The sequence below is a fragment of the Microcebus murinus genome, chromosome 12, assembly GCF_040939455.1.
Source record: "Microcebus murinus isolate Inina chromosome 12, M.murinus_Inina_mat1.0, whole genome shotgun sequence".
In the NCBI taxonomy this organism is placed as follows: domain Eukaryota; kingdom Metazoa; phylum Chordata; class Mammalia; order Primates; family Cheirogaleidae; genus Microcebus; species Microcebus murinus.
This window is the reverse complement of record NC_134115.1, coordinates 21,881,496-21,903,258: the sequence shown is the minus strand read 5'-3', so window position 1 is coordinate 21,903,258 and position 21,763 is coordinate 21,881,496. Positions and strand designations below refer to the sequence as shown.

The following is a 21,763-nucleotide window of genomic DNA, read 5'->3' as shown; positions in this document are numbered from 1 at the left end:
TAAGTACTACTTGCTGATTAATGGATTATAATAATTTGTTTCCCTGCAACAATAAACCAGAACATGAAAAATTAGGTTGACAGGTCCTTTTGTTTCTGGAAAATCTTTGTTCTTAAAAGCTACATAATAATACAAAATATTAAAAATATAATCCTTTTTTCCTCACCTTATCTAGAAAGTACGCATAGGTGAAGGCAGAAATGAGAGAATCCAAGTCACACGATTTGGGTCCAATAACCACGTGGACCTTCTCCAGGCGTTTGCTTCGATTCTGAAACAAATTCAGATAAAACATCACGGTTTAACCAATGACGGATTTATATAAAGAGGAAATTTTTCAATCTTTTTTTAAGTATGCCTTATCTATAGTCATACATGATGGCAGAAAATCATAAATTTATCATGAAATTTTACATAAGAACATAAAAATTGCACATGTTTAACATTCTGAAATGTTCACTCAAACTCTAATAAATTGTCAGGAAGAGAAAATTGGTTTTATTAAGATTATTCACAATTTAACTTCATATTAATTGTATGTTGAGTCATAATTTTTTTTAGTAAAAGATCATTTTGTTCTAAGGAGCAGTTGCATAGTACTCTATACTATTTCCTCATGTAAGATTTTCTTCCTAATTTAAGATATAAAGTGACTTTTTTCATATATCTCTCTGGCACACAATGTAAGCAAATAAATGCAATTTGGTAAGGATTTATTTTTCACGTCACATTTTGGATAACAGGATATGTTCTCTGCATTATATTCTATAATTTAGTAAATGAAACTTGAAAACTTTCCTCTCTCAAAGAAAGAGGTATGATTAGTATTAATTGCTCTTACAAAGTATATAGTCACCTCTCTGGAAGAGAAGGCATACTGTTTTGTTTTTTCCTGGTTAACTCAACATTTACTGAAAATTTCTTTCTGGAAGGCTGACCTTCTTTTGAAACTTCCAAAAAACCAACTGCTTCTAGAAAATTCCATAGCACAACTGTCCAATTAAGATAATTATAACATAAATTAACATCTTTATAGTATGTCATAGATGACACATGTATACTTTCCCCACTTTTCATCATTTGTTTTAACTTCTCATTTTAGAACTGACCAGAAAGCCAACTTCATTGTACTTCTGCTCCAAAAGGCTATATAAAAGTTTAGACTATTTGTTTTAATAAAAAAGACTTATTCTTTTATGTGCAGAACCAAGATAAAGCACTATTTAATAACCTAGGAGGGATTTTACTGGTGGATCTAAACATTCGTTAATGTTTGTATGGAACTGCTGGTATCAGAGTCAGAAACAAGTTAATAAACAATCAGTCTGTAGCCCAAGAAAGTTAATAAAGTAAATCTTTGAGGGAACTGGATTAAAGAATCTATCGTTATAGACAAAGCTAGCAGGATCAATGGTGCTGATGAGTCACCCTATATAAAATATAGCTAAACCAAAATAAACCTACATTTTTAAAAAATATTAAGATATTTATCCTTAGTCAAACAACATAATTTAAAAGCCTAATATAAACCCTCTGAAGATAATTACAAGCCCCTCTCCCCATCACCACCAAAACTAGCTCCCATTTCTTCCTCTTCTCCCAGTTTCCTTCCCCAACCTCATAAATTTATAGCTGGTTCACTTTGCAGAGTATCCTTTGAGAGTTCTAGTCTAGGCTCAGTTCTCACTCTCAGAGTTAGGCTGCTTCCCCTGTGCAAGACAGTCAAATATTCTAGGAGCACCTAAAGAAATTTAGGTAAATGGAATTACACTCCATTATAACACAAACAAATGCATTAGGAAATCATATCACTGCAGAATGCTGTTCTTCCGAGAAGCCCAAAGGTCTAAGTAGACATTACCTCATTTCTCTTCCTCTGCTTTACTGTCTCTTGTAAGGCAGACAGTAAGAAGATTAACAACACTTTTTATAGGTCAGAGGAGTCTGCGATGAGGCCAGGTTTGTTCCCAGAATCCATGACCCAGTGCAGTGAGCCCTGTCTCCCCTGCCCTGCACTAATGCCATAATGACTCCACAATGCCATATGACTTCAGTGTCCCTCTACACAACAAGCGAGCACTGGCATTAAGGGAGAAAAGAGAACACTAAACATGCACGCTACATACAGCAAGGCTTCAGACACTTGTACCATCAAAATTACCCCCAAAGTCGACCTATTTGCTTCTTGTCTAGGCTTGATCATTTCCACACATTTCTGTGTTCAACCCTTAACTTACACGAAAGAAGACACCGGAGACGTTGCAAGATGTGTGTGCAATTCATTGCCAAGGCCACCCCCAATTATTACTTAAAAAAAAGAAAAAACAGGAGCTAAATGAGGATTGTAAACCCAAAGCATGCTAGACCAACTCTCACAACTCAGGAACCTTCTAAGATAATCGTCATCGATTCCTCCCTCTCCATTTAAAGAGAAAAAGATACATATCATTTCAGGGCCACAGCGGACCCTGGTGTAAAATTTTGAGAGTTCTCCTCATTTCCTCTATTTCCAGTGCCATTCACCCACATGTGCCATCTTTAGTCAATGCCACAGTTTCCAGGCTCCAATATCTCTTTCCCCCACCACTCCCCTCCATTAGAATGTACCATCCTGGTGCCCAGGTTCTCAGGGGACCTATCTGCTTCTCCCCCAGCAATTCCAATGGAGAATATGCCAATGAGTACTCCTGGGTTAATGCATTACCAATATAATATGCTGTCATTGTAAAAAGGCAGATAGCATGCCACAATCCAAAAATATGGCTGGAAATTTTTGCCGGGCTGAGAATGCAACCAGATAGAAAGAGCATCCCAACCAGAAGGTACCTTTGGTGCCTGCCAGTGAGCTTTCAAAAGGCTCCAACTCAAAATATCTTAGATGCTGCTAAGTGCCCAGGGCCCACCAGCAATCACTGATAAGAGAGAATTGGAGGGCAGCAAAAGGTAACCATGCTCAGACAGACTCCTGCCTGCGTGGAGGAACAAAACATGAGATTAGTCAAATAGACTCACCCTGTAGGTGAGCTCCAGGAATGTATAGGATTTGCCTCTTCTTCTTCTTCTTTTTTTTTTTTTTTTTTGAGACAGAGTCTCACTTTGTTGCCCAGGCTAGAGTGAGTGCCATGGCGTCAGCCTAGCTCACAGCAACCTCAAACTCCTGGACTCAAGCAATCCTGCTGCCTCAGCCTCCCGGGTAGCTGGGACTATAGGCATGTGCCACCATGCCCGGCTAATTTTTTCTATATATATTAGCTGTCCAATTAATTTCTTTCTATTTTTAGTAGAGACCGGGTCTCACTCTTGTTCAGGCTGGTTTCGAACTCCTGACCTTGAGCAATCCACCCGCCTCGGCCTCCCAGAGTGGTAGGATTACAGGCGTGAGCCACTGCGACCGGCCGAATTTGCCTCTTCAAATTGATGTCAAGAACCAGACAATACAGACCCTGCTCTCAAGTTTTCCACCACAGACAACCTTGGCTGTGAGAACAGAGCAAGCACAGGGCTCGAGCCAAGGCAGAAAAGTCTGGGGGCTGATTTTGGGTGTCTGAGACAGGTAACAGGAGGTCCCCGTGGCACTGGTCCACTCTGAGGCAATGGTGCAGCTGCAGGTGCGGCAATGGTGCAGCTGCATGGGCAGCAATGACCCTGGTCCGTGGAACTCAGCAGAGACTCCTGACCCGAGAGATACTCTGCACCGCTCACTGCAGGTCTGTGGGTTCCTTCCTAGCTCACATCTTCATATATCCAGAGACTCACAGATGTTCAATCTAAATATTAACACAGTTCAGATTGGGTTCTGGATTATTCACAAACAGATAAATCATGCCTAGATAACAAGGACAATAATAATAATGATAAATGTACAATTTTTATCAATTCAATTTATTATTGTCATTGAACCAATGAAACCCTGCTTGTACCAGGTACTGTTCTAGGCCCCAGTGATACAGCAGGGAACCAAATGGACAAGAATCCCAGCTCTCATGGCACGTGCAATTTAGCACAAGGAGATCTCATGAACCAAATAATCAGATAATGATAAATGCAGAAAAAGAAATCATGAAAGAAGGATAAAGTGTGCTAAGGTGAGGCACATTGAGAAAGTGACATTTGCATAAAGATCTGAAATCAGGGAGCGGGACTTAAGGCCAAGAGAAGAGCCAGTGCAAAGACCCTGAGGTGACAGCAGGCCTGGCATGTTCAACAAATAATCACCACCCAGTGTAAACATTTTCTAAATGTAACTTTGTAAACTCTTCACTAGGAGTGACTGGTTCTGCTAAGTAAACACCCATTCCCTAATATCAGCACATGCACACCAAGCATTAAGGAACCTCAGGAGACAGGTGACCCTTTGCCAATGCCTAAACCCAGTGCTGCCCAAACCTAGTACAAAATGGAATATGATAATGGTTGCAATAGATACTATACTACTTTGCCATGTAAATACACTTCCAAATAGAGGGACAGACTCTTTCTGCAATCAATGGATAAAAGAAAATATATTGACCAAGCCAGTATTCCAGATCACAATATGCTGTCAAAGTGCAATCCTATACACCGCTAAAATGAGACTTCTTAATGAAGTTCATTTCTTATCTTTTTTTAAAAAAAGCTAGCAAAATGCCTACACATTCAGATTCAACTGCCCATTAAAGGAAGCTGCACTTGTTAGGCAAAAGCACTTTCAAACCTACCCACAAAAAACAGAAGAATCAATGAGAAAGAGGAGGGGGCCACCGGGCCCTCCATCTGCTTCTTCCTACCTCCCCCCTCTTAGAAACAAAGTTGCCCCTGCCTATAACTTTCCACAGCTAGAGTCTCAGGATAAACCTTTTCATCAAAAGGCCCTTGCCATACAGTTATGCTATGACTTTCCAATACTCATCTTCCCCAACTCTCTTTTCTGAAAAATTTTATGAACATTTTTTCAAAAATAATTAATTGCAATGAATTTTGTTGCAAACATATTATAGGCAAAGCCCACAGAAGTTGGAGATTGGCTTTCCTCACTAAAGCAAGGCTCATTTCTTAAGTCTCTTATTTCTAACCAACAGATACAGAAACCAGAGGAGGCAAAAGCCTTCCAAAATGATAGGATGGTATCTGCGAAGAAAGCTGGGCTTAGACATGAGTTGCAATTTGAGCTACTTACCAACCCCAAGTCGATGAGGGGGTCTGCCTTCCAGAAGGCTGGCTGGGGATGGTATGGAAAAGGGCCCCCCAGGTCCTGTGCAGAAGCCCCCCTGCGCCTGTGGCTGCCACGATTCTCAATAAGAAGACTGAGGTTGGAAAGGAGGAACACTGACACGCTGCTTGTGAGCCTGTAGATCCCCAACTACTCCCCAGTCACAGTCGCTAGGAAAGCCAGGGTGGACAAGGAAGCTTATGGAGCTACAGCAAGGACTCAGATGCCCAGAGCAACCTGGTCCTCCAAGGACAAAGACAACCCCTCCCCTCCATCAGCTCTGCCCTGTGCAGATAAAGCCACATGCTTTGTTCGTTTTGGTAAACAAATGGCATGCCTCTTGATACTGGCCCTGGGTTGAGGATGATTTTGAGAATGCCTGAATTTCTCTTTGTTGTTGGTTCCTAGGACCATTCTCTGCCTCTGGGCCCCAAACTTTCTCCAGGTAATGATAAGATTATAAGAAATTTAAAATCCCTTCTTTGGGAGAGATAAGGGACCGGTTTGAGCAAATTCAGCTATCAATAGTTCAGGCCCTGTGCACCTGCACCTCCATCTGTGTTTTCACATGCAAGAGGCCATGGGGTTGGGAAATGGGAGGTTCCTTACCTAAATCCAAGTTTTGCCAGAAGCCCTTCTTGGATGAGCAGTCTGAGTCTCCAGCTGCCTTCAGGCCAGGCTCCTTTTAACTTGGAGCATGGGATGTGACTCAACTACTGTTTTGCCTTCTCAGCTTAATCTATACTTCCTAGGCCTGTTTGCTGCCAGTCTTGAAAACAGTGTTCTCAAGTGCAGTGAAGTGACCTCAAATATAGTCTCTGTGCATATTCTGGATCACAATAATGACTTATGCAAGAATTATTTTCCTTAGAGCATTTAATTTTTAGTACTTTTGTTCAGGATTCTCATTCTGACAGTGACTTCAAAGGACAATTTTGGGGGGCAGCACCATTATTTTTCTTCCACAACTTCAACCTCAAAAAGTCAGGGATGGTGCCCTCAAATTCTTATCTTCCCTGAAGAGCTCTCAGGAGAACTGTCCTACATAGATTCCTAAGATGTTTTCATTTTCCAGCTATCCCATTTTGGGGGGAGATGTATCCATTTATTACTGACTGGTTTCTTCCAGCTTAAATAGATGCCCCTTCTAGGAAAGTATCCTCCATGGTTCTATAGGTTTTTATAAACTCTCAACCTTTCCCTCTTCAGATTCAAGAGCTGTGGTTGTTTTCACCTAGCCCCACAGGGACATGCCTCTGGGTCCACAATCCTTGTGCTTCCTCTGACCTTGTACTGTCTTGTGCCCCTTTACTGCACTTAGTCCTCCAGGCTGGAGTCATTCAAAACCACTAAGAGATACTGAATTTTTGAAAAAGCTTAGAAGAGTTTCTTTTACTAAATGATCAATGTCAAAAGCAACACAAGAGTCTTCAAGGCCAAATGAGAAAGAACACTCCGGCTATGTGTACATAGAACCCTATATCCTGTCGTCTAAGGGTTATATGTTAATTACTTTATAAAATAATATATGTTCATTATGAAACATTTGGAAAATGTTGAAACTCAGGGGAAAAAGAACCCTCAATTCCCAAAATTATGTTTATTACTATGAAGATTGAATATATTCCTTCTAATCTTTTTTATTTATGTTTCTATGAGTGTTCTCTTTTGCAATACTATGATCATATTATACATAATATGTTTAACTTCTCTTTTTTAACTTAACAACACTCTGTGTTCTTTTAAAATTATAACTATAAATGTTATGATGGCCAGAGATGACTTCTGTTTGTTTTTGTAACCCCAGCCACCAGCCTACTGCTTTACATATAGTACATGCTCAATAACTATTAAAAAATGAATGGATGAATGATTATGACATTTAATGAATACAGTATTCCTTAATATGGGACATTGTAATTTATTTAATGAATCTTCTATTGTCAGAGATATAATTTATTTTCATTTTTAGTAGTCTAAATAAGGCTGTTGTAAATATTTGGAAGATAATATTTTTGTGTCCATCCCTAGGTATTTCTTCAGGATAAACTCCTGGATTTTAAATTTCTGGGTCAAATAATGTGAGTATTTTTATGCTCACCAGAAAGGTTGTAGAAATTTGTATTCCCATCCAAAGAAATATCTAATTCTTAACCTTCAACTGTATATTTAAGCATTATCATGTTAATAGGTAAAATTGTGCCTTAATGTTGTTTAATTTGTACTTATGATTATGAATGCTTTAGAACATTTTTTTTACATGAACACAAAAATACTATTGTCTTTCTATAGAGACATTATTTTGTGAATTTTTCTCTGCTTAAGTTTTAGGGTGTTTATCCTACTCTCAGTGATGAATAAACTATTAAAATATTATTAACATATTCAACTCTGGTAACATCAATAAGATACTATTTTGTTTTCTGGCCTTGGGCATCTATTGAACAAGTTGTTCCATAAATTGCATTAAGTATGCAATAAGCATGCATTATTTAATATGACATTATCATTTTGAGCACTAAAGAACAACAGCACACTCTGTACCATCTTATTCCCGATCTACCTACTCTGCTTCCTGAAAATGTTGCAATAATACACTTCAGACTAGGCTAGAAAACAGCCTAGGTCTCCCAGCTCCTCACTGCACTGCATTTACTCCTCTGCTTTGCTTCATGTCAAAACAATAATGCAACCTTAAAATTAAATCTAAGGTATCAAACATGTCATTATTAAATGTCTTTAAAAGTAGGAAAATCTGGTAAAACAATAGTACCAAAAAGAATGGTAAAAGAGAAACAACACAATAGAAGATAATATTTGTACCCTCTTGCCATTAAAAGGCAATATTTCTAAAACACAAAGTTCCTACGTATTGGTTTTTTTTTTTTTTTGAGACAGAGTCTCGCTTTGTTGCCTAGGCTAGAGTGAGTGCCGTGGCGTCAGCCTGGCTCACAGCAACCTCAATCTCCTGGGCTCAAGCAATCCTTCTGCCTCAACCGCCCGAGTAGCTGGGACTACAGGCATGCGCCACCATGCCCGGCTAATTTTTTTTTTTTTTTTATATATATTAGTTGGCCAATTAATTTCTTTCTATTTATAGTAGAGACGGGGTCTCGCTCTTGCTCAGGCTGCTTTCGAACTCCTGACCTCGAGCAATCCGCCCGCCTCGGCCTCCCAGAGAGCTAGGATTACAGGCGCGAGCCACCACGCCCGGCCGTATTGGTTTTTAAAAAGAGAAAAATCCCAATGGGATAATCAGTAAAGATGTGAACGGGGCAATTAACAGAACAAGAAATGAATATATGAAAAGATACTCAATTTTATTAGTAGTCATGGAAATGCAAATTAGAGCAACAATAAAATGTCTTTTTTCTTGCCTATCAGATTGGCAAAAAATTAAAATTTATTCCTACAAGCACCTGGGTTGGGGAAACATTGCCTTAAAGAGGACCCATAACAAGCTCCCAAGGACCATGTGGCTCCTGTCAACTGCAGAATACATTTGCAATTGGTTTTTGAGAAGTACTGCTTGAGTTGCTCTAGATCAAGCAGCAATTTCAGAGAGAATTGCTGGTGTTACATTATTTAGATCTGCTGAAGTCTTGAGTTAAAATAGGTCTTAGGATTCACCTCGTTGAAACCCTTCAACAATTTCTAAAATGAGGTAATTAGGGAAGAAACAATGCAAACATCAATTTATCTCGTCCTTTGAAATTTCCTGTTTTTTAAAATATGTTTTACAATGTCCCTTATATGCTAGCCAAGTAATATATGACTAGAATTCAGAATGAATGTTTGGGGTGAATATACTCAAAAGACTATTAGTGAAGTCATTGTACAACCAACAAAGGTTGGAAATTGATTTTTACAGATAAGTCAATGAGATCCGAGAGGCGAACAGCAGAGGCAGGCAATAACTGCATACTGCATTGCCCATCTGAAATCCACATGCTGCCTCTTCGGCCCAATGTCCTGCTTCTACAGTGGAGCATGGAGAAACAGGTGTCAGCCACGCAAATAAAACTGAACAGTAACTCTCTGCAATTGTTGTGTGTAACCTTTAGTTCTTAGTCATGCATGTATTTGGGGATCAGCTATTCAGCATCAGTAATCCACTTTCCTCTAGATTGATGGTTCCCACAGAGCCCTGGACACATCCTGAACTTTGTACCCACAAGACTTCCTAAGGCAGCATGCTGCACGCAGAGACACTCAAATCAACATCTGCTATTGAAAACAATGATATCAGATGTGACAGCGGAGCAGGAGAAAGTTTTTGACTTTATATCATTTCTTTGTCATGTTCGTGAAATAACAGTACCATGGAATAACACCTTGTTAATAGCACAAAAATCAAAAATTATACTACAGGCTATAAGGCAGGGGTCCTCAAACTTTTTAAAACAGGGGGCCAGTTCACTGTCCTTCAGACCATTGGAGGGCCAGATTATAGTTTAAAAAAAAACTATGAACAAATTCCTATGCACACTGCACATATCTTATTTTGAAGTAAAAAAACAAAGGGGCAAAAACACCCGCATGTGGCCCGCGGGCCATAGTTTGAGGACGCCTGCTATAAGTAATCATTCCTCTCTCGAGCTTAATAGACTCTCATTGGTGGTGGAGACTCTTTCTTTCCTTTTCTCTCTCCTTCTTTCTCTGTACACACACGTACACACACATGCATATACCCCAGAGCACCATGACACATACATTCTGCCTACCTTATGGTGTAAAGTTCCAAAAAATGTATTAAAATGATATTTTAAGTAATGGATTTTAGAAGTATTATGTCATCAATTATTTCCCTCTTTTCTCTCAAGACTTAAAATACTTTTTGCCTCAATACCAAATTCTAATTTATTCTTTATTCTGAAGACATAACAGTTGTAATAATTTTATTTTTTTTTAATTTCACATAGAGAAATAATTTTATTTTTAAATATCTCAAGCAGCGTGAACACGTGCGCTATAGACCTCTATGGAAATGTGACTTGATATTAACACACGTATATCCATCCAGCCTAATCCTGGGCCCTCAAGCAGATCCATAAACCACCAAACTGAAAGGGCATAATTGCAATTAGCTACCAGGTGTTACTTAGCTCTATTTCCCAAAACTTGGGTGATTAAGGGATGTCCAGCATAAAGTAGTTCTGAAATTTAAGTCTGAATGATTTCAAGACAAAAGGGTATTTATGTATTAATAACAGAGCTGCTGGGGTTTTGTTCCCAGGCACCGATTTTGCACAATGATTTCTAAGGAATTCCAAAATTTCACATGGCATTTTTTATTGATATTTTACAGTTACATAGTGTCTCTTTCAGTGGAAAAATTGTGGTAAATATGTAGTAAAGCTCAAATAACTTCCTAATGCCTATTCATAAATAAAATGAAAATAAGACACACAACTACCTTCCCTCAAAGGTTGTTAAGTACTCAAATTTAGCCCTTTTCACAAAATGTTGGTAATTTTTGGAGCTGGGAGATGGGCTTGTAGAGTTCTTTTTGGCCTCTCTGCTGGTGTATGTTTGAAAAGTTAAAGAATAAAAAATAAGACTAGGTCAAAAGGGCAAAGAGGTTTATGAGAAAGAAAAAGAAAGGAAGGAAGAAGGAAGGAAGGAAGGAAGGAAGGAAGGAAGGAAGGAAGGAAGGAAGGAAGGAAGGAAGGAAGGAAGGAAGGAAGGAAGGAAGGAAGGAAAGGAGGGAGGGAGGGAGGAGAAAGAGAGAGATAGAACAGAAGAAAGGAAGAGGAAGAGAGGGAGGGAGGGAGGGAGGAAGGGAGGGTAGGAGGAAGGGGTAGGAGGGAGGGAAAGCCCTTTTCATCCGGCTTTATGAAAAGCCCAGGCCCTTGAGTACACACTGGTCAGACTATGTCTTTGGTTTCAATCCGTAGAGGTCAACCAGCAATTAGATTTGTGCTTGGTAAAACCACTCAACTAAGTATTTGTAGAGAGAATGAATCAAAGTGTTAAGTAGATAGCCAGGGACCTCAGACCCTCCTGTGCACAAAGGCAGATGCCCCAAGCAATTGCCACACCTTGGGGGAGGAGGGAACACCCTACCAATATGCTCATCAGAATTTAACCTGCCACCTGCAAAAGAATGCAGAGGATTCCCCAGCCTGTGGGCCAAGCAGCACAGGGGTCTGGAAGGTGATTTAGAACAACCTGAGGCTAATTATCATGTCATTAGCTTAATCCACATTGTAGCTCACTCCCTTCAAATGGGCTTTCAGAGAGACTTATGGGAGATCTTCATGCAAAGTAAGACTCAGGTTACATAACTCCCAACTGTCCACTGAATTGGTTCAATGGTGACATTTGAACCATGACAAGGGCCCAGCCTAAGCAATGCAAAACAGGACTCCAGACCGTAATTGGGGCTGTTTTGTTATGGCAGTCTGAGGCCAATGTATCTTGCTCTGGGAACCTATCTTGTTCTTCCTCAATAAACTTCATTTCACTCTTGCCTTGCTTTTTGGTGTGTCTGATCATTCTTTGGCCAAGAGCACACCAAGAACCAAGAACAGACAACTACGACCCAACAAAAGCAATAAATAGGGAGCCTGAATTCTGAGTTCCTGGGCAGCTACAGCCTAGGCTGGGATTAGAATGACAAAAACAGAAGGACGGTTCATGTGCCACCCCATGTGCCTTTCTCCTCCCCTACCTACTACTCTGTCCTCTCCCACGACACCACACCACTGCCACCACCCTGTCCCTGAGTATGTCGTATGTTGTTTGGGGCATTCTTTTTCATCTTTTGTCTTATGGGGAGGGGGTAGAGGAGAACGGCAGTGCTTTTGATACCACCAGTACACAACAAAGAAACAACAAACTGCTCAGACCACGCAGACAGATCACACACCACCATGACGCGCTTCAAACAGGATCTTCCGCGATACAACCGAACAAAGAAAATATTCTCAGTGGACTTAGAATTTAAGGCTGCATCAGCAATACTTCCAAGGGCTGTCAGGCTGATTCAGTATCAGAAAAGTGACTGGAGGAAGATAAAGGACCAGGACCTTCACTTTGCTTTTCTTCTGTGGTTTTGCTTTTTTTTTTTCTTTCTTAATCTTGACAGCCCAGTGTTATCCCTACCCTCTTGAGTACATGATCTCAATGTTTATCCCAGCTGCAAATTAAGTCAAAAACAATTTATAAGATGTAGAGCAATAGTCCCATATTCTGATTCCACTCTTGATTCACTACAGCATTCAAACACACTTTCCCCATCTATGGAAAAAAGAAACACACTCTGTATACAGGGTGGGTGTAGACGGGAGATTTCTTTATAAACTCTTTCCTAATATATCAAGGAAAAATTTAGTATGACCCTTAATATCATACATACATGACATGCACTAAATGTTTGCATAGGACTTTTATGGCAACATATCAAGAACAGAGGGGAAAAGATCCAAAATAACAACACTTATGATGCCCTTTGAACTTCTTCAATTTACCTGTCTTTCCTCACCCCTCCAAACTCATTTATTTCCGAGGCTCTCCACTAAAAATACAGAACCTTTTGAAAAACAAAGTGCTCGTCATTGTGCAGACATGAGCGATGAAGTTGCTTTATAGGTGTCCAGGCGTACTCTCAGGTGTCTGTTTCCACTTCCTGTGCCCACCGTTACTAATAAGCCCTTGAGTGAGGTGCATGTGGGAGTAAAGAGAAAGTGGCATCGCTGTTAACACCTATCAGGGAATTCTGCAAGATGGAAGCCCACCTGTGTTTAACAATCACATTTATAGGGGCATTTACACATCCCCTGCTGGACTCTGCCCAGGCACGGGTAACATCTGGCCCACTTAGCCTCAACATACAGTAACAATCAAAAAATTATGTTAGGACTTCTCTACAAATTCACCCTAAAGGCTAATATTTTAATAAACAGTCCTAAATTTTGCTGTTATTTTTCTCTACTTTAAAGTTGGGTCCGGGCGAGGTGGCTCACGCCTGTAATCCTAGCACTCTGGGAGGCCGAGGCAGTCAGATCGCTCGAGGTCAGGAGTTCGAAACCAGCCTGAGCAAGAGTGAGACCCCGTCTCTACTATAAATAGAAAGAAATTAATTGATCAACTAATTAGAAAAAATTAGCCGGGCATGGTGGCACATGCCTGTCGTCCCAGCTACTCGGGAGGCTGAGGCAGGAGGATTGCTTGAGCCCAGGAGTTTGAGGTTGCTGTGAGCCAGGCTGACGCCACGGCACTCACTCTAGCCTGGGCAACAATGCGAGACTCTGTCTCAAAAATAAATAAATAAAAATAAATAAATAAAGTTGGCATAATTGTAGGACTTTACCTTCTCTTCTAGATTAAAATATTTTCACTTTATTGAAAAACTGCCATTCATAAATATTTTAGTTTTTCTTTAATGGATCCTTGAAGAGAAAAATGTTTCTGTCACTCCGCACTACGTTTCCAGAACTTTCTTTCGTGAGCCCGTGTTAAGATCAGGTCCTCTTAAAGCGTCGCCCCTTCCATAGCCTGCCGCTGTGTGGCACATCTTCCTCCAGGTACTTTAATTATTTCTGCTCCTTCTGATTAGAAGGGCTGGAGCTAATTAGTCAGGTCTTCTCCCCCCATGCACAAGCCAAGATGCACTCAGAAGACTTTTCCCAGAAGCTTTGCTTTTCTGCAGTCAGCTTTCTGTTGTCATAAGGAAGATCTATTGCTTTAATACTCACGAGTGTAAACGTCTGCGTTTGGAACGGACGTCAGGCCAGTGACACCACACACCTGGCATGTCTGAAACCCACTCAGACATGACAGTAATGAACAGATAAGCGTCTGCAAGCAGGCGGGAGGAGACGATCGTTTCTAGCACGGTGCGGTTACGCAGGTTCAGGGGGAAATGTACAAGGGATATGCAGGGCAATTACTGTATTTTGCAAAGACGACACTTTTTAATGATGCCATTATTTATTACACTGTGTGTTTTTCAGTGACGGAAGAACTCTCACCTTCCAGGTGACCTCGCATGCTTTTTTTCTCTCACTTGCTCTCTCTCTCAAAATATTTTGCAAAATAGAAAATGCTTTTTAAAACCAAATAGTACCTGACACATAGTAGATATTCAATAAACGTTTATTAAAATACACAGTGTGGGCCACAGAATAGTGTATTACGATGCAGATATAGATGAAGAGAGGGAGATAAAAATACATGTGTATGTAAATTTTGTATTATTCTACTGATATTTTAAAAGCATAAACATGTTAACATTAACTGAATGTCACGCTCTGGCAAGAGCAAGCTTTCCCAGTGTAAAGTTTCAAGTTTTCCAAGCATCAGATCGTTCCCACAGTGGGATAATATGATTTTATGATTCTAAGTAGTAAATAATATATTTTTCAGTTGCCCAAACATTTTCCCTTTGTCTGATTTCTTCTATTGAGAGAATTCCCTAGAGTCTCCAAATAGAGATCTTCAATTGGAAAATTTTAGTATTATCAATTTGAATATTATTTTTGTAATTTTAAGAGAGATAACCAACTGAATAGATTGATACAGAACATTTGAACAAGTTTTTTCTACCTTGATGTTCTAAATAAATCAGTCACATAAAAAAGAAAGCTGTTATAGTAGAGGAAGATTTTGTTGTTTTACTTTTTTTGTTGGAATTTCAATAAAAAATACATATCCAGAGATTAAAAAATGCAAAAGACTTAAAAATAAAAGTATTATGGAAACCTTAATGATACATAATAAAAATGCAACAGACTACCAAATCTTTTCACCGTAATAAATAGCTGTAAAATAGATGGCATCAGCTTTTAAAGTTTTTTATATATCTTGTACAATCAATTTTTTTTTATAATAAATCTTTATTCATCTTGAGCTATTGGCTATCTTCAGTGATGAATTATGTAAAACACTTAATTAAAGACTTGGAATTTTCTTACCATTTTATTTACCTTAAGGTACTCCTGTAAGTAATTTCCTTAGCAGGAGTCTAGAATTCTAACAACAACCAGAATATTATATATCAATTTCTTTATATTGTGATGTCCACTCTGAAAATTTCAAATATCTAGAACTACTACCTTGTTTCCCCAAAAATAAGACATACCCATAAAATAAGCCCTAGCATGATTTCTAAGCATTTGCGCAACATAAGCCCTACCCTGAAAATAAGACCTAGTGATGGGCGTGGCTACGTATCGTATCTGCACAACCCATGCATTTCGTCGCAGAGCGGTAAAGAAGATGAGCAGCCCTTCTCATCTGCGCCATGTGAGCTCTATTGCTCTACATGAGAGACTGGGGCCAATGGTTCTAAATGAAACAGAGTTGCAAGAAATTCAGGATGGAATTCGGGGTTTGGAGAGTTATGATGATGTTCCAGAAGAAGACAACTTAACTATATGTGAATAAATGTAGATTGTTGTACTGTACTTAAAAAGAAAATAACACATCCCCTGAAAATAAGCCCTAGGGTGTCTTCTTGAGGAAAAATAAATATAAGACCTTGTCTTATTTTCAGGGAAACATGGTAGTAACTCAACACTTCTACCAACGCAAACCAATGTAAACCCACTGCTTAAGGCATAGATGTGAAGCTTTTCTCTTGATGTAGAAACAAACAGCCTTATTATAAACACTTGTCAATTACTCTCCAAATAGCAGTTATATAAGTGAATCCATGGTTTGAAGACACAAAGGAGTAATAGCATTTTAGCAGTGATCTTGAACTGGGTTAAGAAAGTATTGCTTATCTTCTCTAATAGACCAAAGTCCTGCTCTATGTTTCCCTCCCAAGTTGTTTTTGTTGGTTTCTTTGTTTCTGCTTCAGAAGCCTATAGCAACAAAGACCCTGCAAGTCACATTAAAATATAAACTGTTATCAAAAGAAAAATAGAAAGACTCTCCAAATTTTTTTTTTGTAATAAAGAATGACTTTTTAATTCACTCATAATTTGATTTACTCTTCAGAGTTTCAGAGTGGAAAGGAGGGAGAAGATGCTTAAAAAAAAAAGTATGATGGGTTAGTTTGTGGTTATGGTCGTAGGGAGGTACAATGCACAATGCGGAGCGAAAGCAAGAGAAGGCATGGCGAGTTTGAGACCATTGTGTAGGGAGGTCCCTCCTTCCCGCTAATTGGTTGGCAAAATCCAGCAACTGGAGACAGAAACCCAAGTGGCAACAACTAGTTAATAACGCTGGTGGTAACAAAGAGTACCTCATCATCACACAACTCCAGGGGGCGCCATTCAGGTGGAATCCAAAGTGAATGGTGCCTCCAAAGCAACGGCAGAGCAGCTAACATTGATCATGTGGTTTCTCTGAGCCTGGCATCATTTCTCAGCATTATCAGAACCCTGAGCTAGGAAATCCCACATTGTCCCTACGTGACAGACTGCCCATCAGACTGTTTGCGGTAACCGTTCTAGAACAAGGATCACCAAAGCCCGTCTTCTCCCAAACCTGTGCATGTGACCGCTCCACTAAACTGCATTGGCTGACAGCAATGCTCAGTGTTTTTGGTAATCCTGTGCCACCAAGGCCCTGCTCAGTCCTGCCTCACTCTATCTGCTGGCCATGACTGACATGAATTACAGTGGTCAATTCTTACTTGGGGCAAATGAGGCAAATATAAATGACTATGATAATTTTTTTAGATTTCACTATAGGTAGTGATGTTATAAAAAATGAAAACAATCAATATGTATACAGATTAGCACAAACAATTGCACATTAGGTTTCCATTGTTTGGCTCCACCTAGGAACAATAGAGACCACGCCGTACCTACCAGAGGCATTGCCAACCGGAAGGGTAGCCCCTGGGAGCACTGTCCCCTCATTCCCACAACTTCCTCTGAGTGAAGCATCAGTGAGCCCTGCCATCAAAGCATCCTCATGTGCACATTCCAAACCCTTCCCTCAGCCCACCCTCCCTGAGCTCCTCCTCAGCTCCCTGCCCCTAGATGGGCTTCTAGAATGTCTCTACTAGGAAATGGGGGAAGAGGGACAGACCAGTGATGGACAAAAACCAGTCTAGGCCGGGTGCAGTGGCTCACGCATGTAATCCTAGCACTCTGGGAGGACGAGGCGGGTGGATTGCTCGAGGTCAGGAGTTTGAGACCAGCCTGAGCAAGAGCGAGACCCGTCTCTACTAAAAATAGAAACAAATTAATTGGCCAACTAAAAATATATAGAACAAATTAGCCGGGCATGGTGGCACATGCCTGTAGTATCAGCTACTCGGGAGGCTGAGGCAGAAGGATCACTTGAGCCCAGGAGTTTAAGGCTGCTGTGAGCTAGGCTGATGACAGGGCACTCTAGCCCGGGCAACAGAATGAGACTCTGTCTCAAAAAAAAAACCAAAAAAAAAACCACACCAGTCTTTCTTTTAAAGTTCTTCTGCACTCTGCAACAAACACAGTATGATTACTTCTGCATTACAAGTCACCAAAGAACATGTGGGAGCACATAGGACAAGAGCTATTAACTGCCCTAAATGCGGGGATGACTTGTCTTGCTTCAAGAGAAGAAAGCTGGAAGCTTCCCAGTCTGAGAAGTAGCAAGAGCCTCTACTGTTCTTTCTACACATCTCATTAAGTTAAAGAAATAATTGCACATGATGATTATGGAAAACACACATACAAACACATACACAACACATACACACACCCTCACACCCCAAAACTCCTTACTGGTAAAAGATGCATACTGAAGAATTTACAGGCAGAATAGCATGATGTCTGTGGTTTGCTTTAAAATATCTCAGGAGACAAAAATGTACATGTGTGGTATGGAAACAGATGAAACAAGATTAACAAAATATTGGTAATTTACTAAAGATAAGTGCTATAGGTTGAGTTGTGTTCTCCTCACCCCAGATTCATATGTTGGGGTCCTAACCTCCCGTGCCTCAGAATGGGAACTTCTTTGGACATGGGGTCATTGCAGAAGTAATTAGCTAAGCTGGGATGCAGTCAGTAGGTGGACCCTAGGCTAATATGACAGCATCTTTGTAAAAAGTGGGAATTTGAACGTGGGACATGCACAGAGGAAAAATGATGTGAAGACACAGGGTGAAGCCCATCTGCAAGCTAAGGATCACCCAAGACCACCATCACCTAGGAGAGCCTGGGTCAGATCCTTCCCTAGCACCTTCAGAGAGAATGTAACATGGTCCTGCCAACACCTTCATCTTGTACTTCTAGCCTCTATAACCATGAATTTATGTTGTTTAAGCCACTCAGTTTTTGCTAGTTGGTTACATTAGGCCTGGAAAACTCGTGCAATAATTCATAGGTCCACTGAGGCTTCATTATATGATTATTTCCACTTTTGTATATATTTTAAATTTCCCAGAATAAAAAAGTTTAAAAGGAAGAAGAAGCCTTGCACATAGTTTCAGAAATATTAATAATTCAGCCACAGTCCTCCCTGAGGAAACTACCCAAGTACCAAAGTAGTTCTAATATCCAAAAATACAGCTGGTCCCCTCTTCAATCCGTGAGTCTAATTTCACATCTGTAATCCCTTTTCAAGCAATTGCTGGTAAATCTCCCAAACAAGGCGCCGGAGAGCTCTGTTCTGCCTCTTGGCTCCTTGGGGCTCCCAGCAGCGCATCCTCCTCTCTAGCATAATTGCAGGAGGCCTCGCAGCGCCTGTGAGAACCACACACAGGCCAGGAGGGAGAGAGCATCTTGCAGCACTCATTCAGGATGAATGCTTCCCCGGATTAGTCTTCTGCCCAAATGTGAACGTGCTACCCGATACGCTATATTGATGGCATTTAACACTCAGTAGGCAGCTTAAGAAAAGCATACCATAAAGTGCATTAAATAACCTCATAATCACATTTAAAGGCTAAGTGAACCGGGGCCACCACAAATACTAAAATACATGATAACAAAAGCAGTCAGCATTTTTCCATACCATATGCTTGTAAATGCTATTCTGTGGGGAACCAATTAAAACTATGGAACACTTAGAACACAGACATATGGAACAAAACAGGGCAACTTATCTTGTCACCGTGGTGCTTGCTCAGTACATCTATTAGGGAGATGTAATACTGAATTATTAGTACAAATAAATGTTATCTTAATTATGAATACCAAATGGCAACACCAGCACTTAAAGTGTTTGCTCTGGTGGTAGCATAAAAGGAAGGAGAGCCTATTGTCTCCAAAGAGTTACATAAAACGCCAGTCATATTAAATGTCAAAAATACAGTCACTACAGAAAATTTTTAACCAAGCTGAGTTTCTATTTTCTCACCTGTTACATTGGGAAAATAATAAAAAACATTTTATGAAACTCAGAGGGTTCCTGTTAAAACCATTTAAAAAGTGCAAGGGAAGGCACGTTGGAAAGTATTCACATAACACCATGAGTCAGTGTCAGGTATTGTTTTTGTTACAGACGGAAAGAAGACACGCAGATAACCCCAAAGAAGCAATTATTGAGACTGATTCTGACAGCCATTAAGTTCAAAATCTAGACAGAGCTTTATTAAGTTTTCCTGACATTAAAAAGAAATGAAAACGTAAAAAAAAAAAAAAAAATCCGAGACACATTCATAGGTCAGTCTGCTAGGTAAAAGACAGTCGACATTTTCCATCCCACCACGCAGCTTCATTTGGCATTACTGCTTAATTTAGACTTCGCATTTAAGGAAACTGGACATATACATTTTAATAGCAAGGCTCACATACAGTAGGAACGGTGCTAGGAACTGCAGGCTCGAGCATGCCTCAGAACCAGAGCATGCGAGAAAAATAAGAGAGAAGGAAAAGATTAGGAAGAGTATATTAACTACCCCAAGATGAAATCAGAATGGGGCCAGGCTAGGGCTGTATCTCCTGGGGACTAGATTAATCATAAATCAACACCAAAACATCAGTAACAAGTTTCAAACAATAATGCCACTTGCATACAACCTGCTTCCCTGTCAATGACCTTCCTGTTACTATCTGCTTTTAAAAACTTATACTTCTTAGGCCCTTTCCCAGGTTTTTCTCCCCAATATTCACCTCAGTGTTTATGAACCATGCAGAGGGCGCCTGAAATGTTCTAACCTTGCACATTTTTCAATCCCCAAGTCTTTGCACTGGCAGTTCCCTATGCCTAGAATGCCCTTTCCCCTTGTCTGCCCAGTGAACTGTGACTCTTCTTTCAAAGCTCTGCCCACTTTTTATGTAAAACCTCTCCTGACCACCCCACCCACACCACCTTCAGTACTTTTCAGTACTGGAGGCGTCTGAACTGTAAATGGATGTCATCATATCTATTTGTCCTAACTTGTGAGCAACTTAAGGGCAGGATCTGTGTTTTACTCATCCGTGTGAGCCTAAAACCTAGTATCGTTTAGTGCACCCAGCAAATGGGTGCTTAATAATGTTTATAAATGAATGAATGGGGAACAGGGGCTTAGGGCTTCCGCAACACTTAAGCTATATCATTGCTAACCATCCTTCTTTCCTATCTATGTCCCTCCGACATGTATCTCAAACTTGGGAGAACATCAAAATCACAGGGTGGGTGCAGGAGGCACCAAGAACTATTAAAGGCACACAGCACTGGTCCCCTTTTGCTGAATTCTCATCAGGTAGATCTGGAGTGGGGCCCAGGTGGCTGTGTTTAGAACAAGCTCTCCAGATGAATGCAATACTCACCAACATTCAAGCATCATGGCTCCATGACATAGTAATTAATAGTAGAAATCCCTATTTCCCATGAGCTAGAGGAAATCGTTTCTGTGGATCTGCTTGAGAAACCCATTTTTAGAGAAAAGACATAGAGGGACAGTCTTGGATTTTAGAAGAAAACTATTTAAATAGGTAAATGGAACTAAAAGTATACAATTAATATTCAGAACTCAAAATTTCTCTGGATTTGACTGAAGTAAATTACAGAAAATTGTCAAACGTGTTTCAATAAATGCAAAGAATAGCACATCCTGCTTGGGAACGCAAGAGCAATCTGTGTCCGTGACCCACAGCACAGGAGAGGCTGAGGCCAGGGCTCCTCCTGACCACATCTCTGGAGCCAGCTGCCCCCTGGACTTTTCAGGACTTTTCCAAGGCAGGCAACTGGCAATACTGATTTCATGGAGATACCTCCATAAGCAAATTTTCAATTTCCCTTTCCTTCCTTTGACTTATTCCCTCTTTCTGTGCTACCTGGGTTCCTCCCCTCACTCACAGACATACCTATTACATTTGTGGGGGAGAGGAGTTGGGGGGAGAAAGTGAAGCCGACATGGTCCCACCATTTTTAGTGGCATTGACAAAGATCACCAGTGCCCGCCTGTCATTCTAACTTTTTAATATTGCTGCTACCTAAGCATGCCACTCTACACACTAGTTTTAAAATAACCATTGGATCTTGGAAGTGACTTAAACCCAAGAGGAATTTTTACATATAATTACCCCAAATGCCTGCCATCTCTAGAATTACAGTGACTCTAGAGAAACACTAATCAAACTGCATTACATGAAATATTTTTAGGCATGGAATTTAATTCAGGTTGACACATCTGAAAGAACATTGTTTCCTCAGGATGCCATAAGACACATAAAGCTTTCTGGTAAAGAGGCAGGAGAC

At 40.2% G+C, this 21,763-nt stretch overlaps 1 protein-coding gene across 9 annotated transcripts in view; it reads right to left on the bottom strand.

Annotated features, from left to right (window-relative positions):
• Window positions 1-21,763, bottom strand: part of PRUNE2 (prune homolog 2 with BCH domain) — a 260,827-nt gene that overhangs the window by 215,579 nt on the left and 23,485 nt on the right. For all 9 annotated transcript variants that reach the window (XM_076008613.1, XM_076008612.1, XM_012759788.3 and 6 more), the window contains exon 2: window positions 167-271. In XM_076008613.1, coding sequence (XP_075864728.1) covers window positions 167-271 — 105 coding nt within the window. The remainder of the gene's footprint in view (window positions 1-166; window positions 272-21,763) is intronic.